Source organism: Rattus norvegicus, chromosome 5, assembly GCF_021556685.1.
Source record: "Rattus norvegicus strain SHRSP/BbbUtx chromosome 5, alternate assembly SHRSP_T2T, whole genome shotgun sequence".
In the NCBI taxonomy this organism is placed as follows: Eukaryota; Metazoa; Chordata; class Mammalia; order Rodentia; family Muridae; genus Rattus; species Rattus norvegicus.
Genome location: NC_141538.1, coordinates 169,131,737 through 169,138,292, shown reverse-complemented (window position 1 = coordinate 169,138,292; position 6,556 = coordinate 169,131,737). Strand labels below are relative to the sequence as shown.

The window sequence follows — 6,556 nt, the reverse complement described above, 5'->3', positions numbered from 1 at the left end:
GGCTCAGAAGGAGACAGTCCAAGACAGGAAACTTTACAAACATTGACCCTCTTAAGACAGCTCAAGCCTGTGGTCAGACTGGAAACCATGCAGCCTCAGACTCGTCGTGGGCACGCCAAGGGCTGTACTGGGCTGGTCGGGCTTCGGGGAAATGGCAGGTGGCTTCTCGGGACTCTAAGAGCCTCTTTGGTGGAGACAACTTACAAGCGTCTACAGAGTGGACACTGTGGCCTGTTGGCCAGAAAACACAGTGCGCTGTGAAGGTGAAATGGACATCAGCTGGGCCTAAGGAGAGGGGAGTGGGCCCTGGCAGACATTGGCTTCCTTCTCTCCCAGCAAGAGAGCCACAGCTCCCGCCTCAGGTGCAGCATCGCAGCCGGAGGGCAGAAGGTCCCCCCACCTCAGGCAGGACTGGGAGCTGCAGGCCCCACACCCCCTCACTCCAGCAGGAGGAGCCCCAGAAAACATCAGAAGAGACTCAACAGCCGAAGTGAGGTGCTTCATTCAATAACTTAAAAAATATATATACAAGGGAATTCCAGTATAAAATACATAGCAAATGAAAATATATTGTGTTCATTTTTTAAAAATCTAGAAAGAAAAACATAATTTTGTCATTGGAAATGATTTATAAAACAGTTTGTTCTAGACGGTGACAGCCTGAGAGTCATGGGGTGTGACACAACCTTGTGAGTGCCATAGGCAGAGTGAGCCACTGCCGTGACCCCGGAGGTCACATTCGCTCATGGGATTATGCTACACCATGGCGAGGGTAGCCTTTGTCTCCCTGCACTCAGTCAGCTCCATGGGCTACGCAGACCAGTCCTGGAGTCACAGTGATGTCTGCAGGGAGGGGCACTCTGGAAGGGGCGCTGGCCTCACAGCCATCCCCTCACTGGTAGAGGACCTTCACACAGAATGTCTCTTCATTCTTGTCGTCCTGGTCATTGATGTAGATCAGGATCTCCTCCTGCCCGGCGCTGCCACTCGGCAAGAACCACAGCCCGATGGTGTAGGTCTCCCCTCCGGCCACCTGAGAGAGAACAGGAGTTTCTGCATTTCCTCGGCTTCCGAAATTCTGCAGAAGCTTCGAGAACTGAGGCAGGCAGGTCAGGTGGGTGAGACACTCCACCTAGGGCACCAGGGACTGAGGGAGGCTGCGAGGGCCAGGCAGGCATGTGCAGGCCCAAGGCTGCTGCTGCTCGATGCGCTCACTCAGGGCTGCATAGAGAGCCGGTGGTGTCCCCTTTCCCAGGCACCACTCTGCAAAGGAATGTGGGGGTCCCTCAACCCACTAACAGACAGCCTCACGCTCCCGCTACCCACTTACACCCTCATGGTTGAGTCATGTTCCCTCAGGAAACCTGCCTGCCTATGGTGACACTGGAGGTCAGGGTCTTCCAGTGGAGGACAGAAGGGCCAGGAGGTGTCACTGGCCACCGGAAGCACTTCCCAGGGGGTCTAAGTGACCCCAACTTTCCAAAGCCTGCCAGCTGGGAGCCTGAGTACTATTCCCCTGCCACACCCATAGGTCACGCCCACTAGCCACACCCACAGGCCCTGGAGGCAGCACCTGGAAGGAGTCCTCCTTGAAATGCAGCAGGTCTGGCCGGTCACTGTGCAGACGGTAGGTCCTCCGAGAAGGGTAGGGGTTGGTGTAGGTGATCCGCTTGTTGGCACCCTTCCCTTCGCCTGCTGCCATGGTGATCTCGAAGGCCTGGGGAGGGGTGGAACAGAGACACAGTGGCCACTGGTTGGACCTGAGTACTTCCCTGGCGCTGCAGCTGCTCCTCCTGGCCCCAGATCCTGGGATATCCACGGAGATAAGACAGACCAGCCTTCCAGAGCCATCCCACTCAGCCTCACAGAGCACTGGACCTGGGTAGCTGGTAATGCTAACCCTCGAGGCACAACAGAGGTTCTGTGATGCCTTTGCCCCCAACCTGGCCCCAGTGCCTACAGACCTTGGAAATGAGGGGCTGGCGGCAGGACAGGCACACGAGCCACGACGCGACCAGCTGGTGGTAGTCGACGTCCACCAGGTTGAGATGGATGAAGCGGCTGCCCGCCCTCCTTGGCCTCACGCCCACATGCAGGTCCTGCACCCCGTGAGGTGGTAACACAAAGACACCAGCGGGGTCTGTCTTCAAGGACAAGGGAGGGGTCAGGACATGGCCTGCACCTGTGGTGATGCAGTTCCTGACAGCCACCTTTGACTAAACCCAAAAGCCTTTAGGGTGTGTCCTGGTCCCTCATCCTCAACACCACACCCATCGAGAGGCAGTTTTCAGAACAGGTAGCTCAGTGGGGAGGAGCTGTGCCTTGGCCCACTCTTCCCCTGCCTCTGCACGCCAGGTAAGGAGTGGCAAAGGGTCCCCACGACCCCACCTCCAAGAAGGGCCTTACCTTCAGCTCCTGAGGGTGGGAGGTGAAAGCTCTCACTTTCCTAACGGTCTGCGTCCCCCGTAGGACGAGGGACAGACGGGTCATCTGCCCTGCGACACAGGAGACATCCACGCGCTGCAGGGAGTGGAGGCAGACCTGCCATGTCTGCACGGGCACCGCCAGCCAGCGATCCCTGCAAATGACAGGGGGCCAGCCACGCATCTTTAGCAGACAGACATCAACGGGGAAACAGTCTCACCAGGGAGGACTGCGGGAGGGCTAGGAGCCAAGTAGCCATGGGCAGAGCTGCAGAGAGCAGAGGGAATGGATGGGAGCTGTGGTACAGGCTGGGGGCTGGCCGCCCTGTGCTAACCTGGGGCTATTCTCTGGCCCACAGGCTTGACATCAAATGTCAGCCATGAGGTTCCATGGTAAAATGCCATGAAATGGGACAGGGTGGCACGTGTTCACTGGCTGCTACAAGGAGCCACATAGAATCATTTATGGGGGATCCATGGTGCACAGCTCCTCACCCCTGAATACAGCAGGCATCCTAGGCTGCCCCAGTTCTAAAGAACCCGCGGTGGGCTCCAACTGGAACTGCTTAGATGGGTGAGAGGCGTGGCTTGACCAGCTTCAGCCACGGACAATGGGGCTGAGCCCCAGCTGCTCTCAGGGTTCAGGGAAAATCCACTTGGGCTGGCTCTGGGCCAGAAAGCTGCACTGTCCCTTTCTTGGAGGGCATTCACTGTGGCCATCTCTTTGGGCTACTGTGCTATTCTGGGATAGAACATGCAATCAGTAAGGCCCCTGGTCAGCCTCTGAGCCGGGCCTGAGTCAGCACTTTCCTCACAGAGCTTCAGGACACTGGGAGAGTCAGGTCAGGTCCCTTGACACCCAGCCTGGACTGCCCATTTCTCTGGCCACTTCCCCTGGTCCCAGGGTTTGTGCTTACGCATAGATGACGACAAAGAAGTCTTTGATCTCCGGGCTTGGACCGCTGGCCACCTTAAGGAACACGTCCCTCGGCTCACCAAGGCCCTGGCGAGGACAGCAGGAGGCACCCGTTGGTTCCCACCCACCACCGCTGGGTCCTCTGCTGGGTGAGGCAAGGCAGGTGTGCGCAGCCCCTCCCCACACACAATGTCTTAACCGTTTTCCTCCCTGCTTAAGAAGATCACAGCTTCTTGATCTTATATTGATTTCAATAATTACATCCCGCAGACTCTGTCTAACTTCCTAAGCAGTCATAATACAATTAGTGCCCTCAGCCTCTGCGCACCGGCAATTAGTAAGTGCCTCAATTACCAGGCTCAGCTCACTTCTCCTCGAGCCTCTTCTCAAAACTCAGGCTGAGAGACTCAAGGAACGTAGACCGCTCTGCTAGCAGAAAACACAGAAGCTCCTCCACGAAGCCCCCTCAGGATGTGAGGACAGCCCTCCCCCCTGCATATGGAACCCCAGCTTGAGCCTGAGGGGAGGATTCGGGGAAGGTGGGAGGGGCTCCCCTAAGGATCTGCTCAAGGTGGGGCTAAAATGCATGACATACCACGTTCTGGGCCTCGCAGATGACATTCGGGTCGCTGCATCGAACGTGGACTGGGGGGTCCTCGCCAGGCATCCCCACGGGAGCACCTGGAAGTGGAGAAAGGGATAACCCTGCCACTTACCCCAGAGTGCGCATGCACAATTAGTGACTGGGAATGCAGACGCTGCCACTGTGACCCAGCACACTCCCCTGCCTCTGGTCAGGCTGCCGATCAGAGGGTGTAGCCAAGGTCAAGCAAAGAATCAACACCAGCAGCCCCTCCCCCACACCAGCAGCCCCCCCCCACACACACACACCCTCATGCCTGAAGGGGAGAGACCTGTGCCTTATCTCGGCAGAGAAAGCTGAAAGCGTCTCCTTCAAACCCGAAGTGCAGGTCAGAACTTAGAGGGTGCCCCCCACTTGCCACCACAGAGAGACAGATGCCTCCCCCAACTAGCTGAACCTGCCGGATGGCCACCATGGGGCCGTGTGGGGCTTGCCTGGAAGCGTGTGCCAGGGCGGCAGGCGGATGGCCTTCTTCAGGAAGGTGAGTTCTGGGTGGTAGAAACGGAAAACCTGGTCCACCACGTGGGGCTGGGGCTCCACGGTCAGGCAGAGCACAGCAATGAGCTGGCCGGTCTCCACCCGGAAAAGGACCTGTGGGGACAGGTGTACGGTGGCCTCGTGGGTCACTCTGGATGGCATGAGGATCTCAGTCACCAACAGAGTGAGAGGGAAAACACAGACACCGCCGGAAATGGCCCTGTGAGTGTGCGAGTGTGCAGCTGAGGGAACCAGCAGGCTGGACCCAGGGTAGCGCCCAGTTTGGGGCTCACTCCAGACAACGCCACCAGTCCCAGAGCTTATGCCAGGCACATCCCTGAAACGCCAGGGGACCAGCTGGCCACCCAGTGCCAAGAGCTACTCCAGTCTCATTTCCACGGGCTGGGATGTATGTGCGGGAACTCTGCAGAGGGGACTCACCCTTAACCTCTCCAGGTTGCGGGTACTATGTTTAGGGACAGAGCACTTTGGGCCCTTGGCAAAGGAGGCGCTGTCAAAACCAAAGGGGTCTGGGCATAGGAGCTTCCCTCTGTCCAAGTAGTTACCAAGCTCTCAGCTATACAGAACTGATGGATGGGTGGTGTAACGGGTGGCCTTTGTCATTACGGAAACACACAGCACAAACACGCAGAGACACAGGCATACAACACACACGTGACACACACAACACACTGAGAAGAAGCTTGTGAGCTGCAGAGGCAGCAGACCGGCCAGCTACTGGCAGCTGAAGAGGCGGAGGCCAGAGTCTGGCAGGACAGCCGGGCAAGCAGCAGCACAAGACAACACAAGATGGCTGCAAGACGGACAGCCTTGACACAGGCACCGGCCACTGCAGCAGGGTCACAGGCAGCAGCTGCTTCACGAACGGTGACAACTATGACGGTAGCCGTAACAGGGAGAGGCGGCTGAGCAGTTCAGCGTGGTCACGGCAGGGACAAGAAGGAACAGTGGATGTGGGATGAGGGATGAGAAGGCTAGGCAGAGCCAGAGGCAAACTGTGGCTCCTGGCTGCTGGGAGAGTTCCAGAAACTACCAAGTCTCTGGGGCCCAGGTCTTGGGTACTCCAGTCCCAGGACTGGAATAATGGCTGCCATCCTGACATCCTTGGCTTACACGGAACTAGCACTTGAGCTAAATGTCCGGCTACCAGAGACCTGGTGAGAGCTGTAGGCACAGGGGGTATTGCTGCCTGTTCCTGCTCCTGCTGCTGCCGCCGCCCTAACAGACAGCAAAGGGGAGACTGCAGAAATGAGTATCTGGAGAGGGTCTTCTTGTCTGAGCAGAAGGACCCCAGGCAGGGGATCAGCGACGGTACTAACTCAGAGAGTATCTGCAACACAGGACGGTGCGTGCACTCCTCCACACAGGCGAAGCCGAGGCTCTACCAGCAAATCAGATGCATGTTCTCACAGCCTGGCGGGAACAGTGCAAGGGCTGCACCATAGTGAGACTCATGAACAGGGCAGCCTTCGGGCTACTCAGTCCAGGCTGCCCTGAAGCAAGGTCTTTGGGAGGAGGGAGGGAGACCAAAGTTCCGCAAAAGGCATTTACTGCAAGAGGGGGTAGCAAGATCTCTGATCTTCCGAAGTGCATCCTCTCGGTAGGCTGCTGAAGGAAAGTAACTAAAGGCTTGTTTCTAGGAAGAGCCCCTCATCCTTCCTTCCTATCTATCCGTCTGTCCATGACCCATCCAGTCATCTATCCATCCATCCATGTATCACACGTGCACACAGACACATGCACACACACAGGTACACCACCCGTTCAGAACGCTGCCCAGTGGCCACGTGCTATGACAGCCCTGTTTAAGGGGTGGTAGCCAGCAGCCACTAGGACCGCCAGCTTCCTGTGCACAGAGCCAAGGCTACATAGAAGATGCCAGAGTAATCCATCCATGCTGGACCCTGTCATGGGCTGAGCCACTGCCTGGGCATGGTTGAGGCCTCCTGGTCCCTGCTACATCTTATCCCAGTCTAATTCCACCCAGGAGGGAGAGAGGATGTGGAGTGAGGACCACAGGTCTAGCAGCAAACACCGTATGCTTGGCTTAGAGTACTCAGAGGCCTGACTTGCACT

At 57.3% G+C, this 6,556-nt stretch overlaps 1 protein-coding gene across 4 annotated transcripts in view; it reads right to left on the bottom strand.

Annotated features, from left to right (window-relative positions):
* Window positions 1-482: 482 nt before the first annotated feature.
* Window positions 483-6,556, bottom strand: part of Nphp4 (nephrocystin 4) — an 85,527-nt gene continuing 79,453 nt past the window's right edge. For 2 of the 4 annotated variants that reach the window (NM_001436895.1, NM_001037650.2), the window contains 7 exon segments: window positions 483-1,033; window positions 1,574-1,717; window positions 1,965-2,144; window positions 2,407-2,578; window positions 3,341-3,426; window positions 3,935-4,020; window positions 4,417-4,573. In NM_001436895.1, the coding sequence (NP_001423824.1) occupies window positions 893-1,033; window positions 1,574-1,717; window positions 1,965-2,144; window positions 2,407-2,578; window positions 3,341-3,426; window positions 3,935-4,020; window positions 4,417-4,573 (966 nt within the window). In that variant the 3' untranslated portion in view covers window positions 483-892. 4 annotated transcript variants of the gene reach the window in all.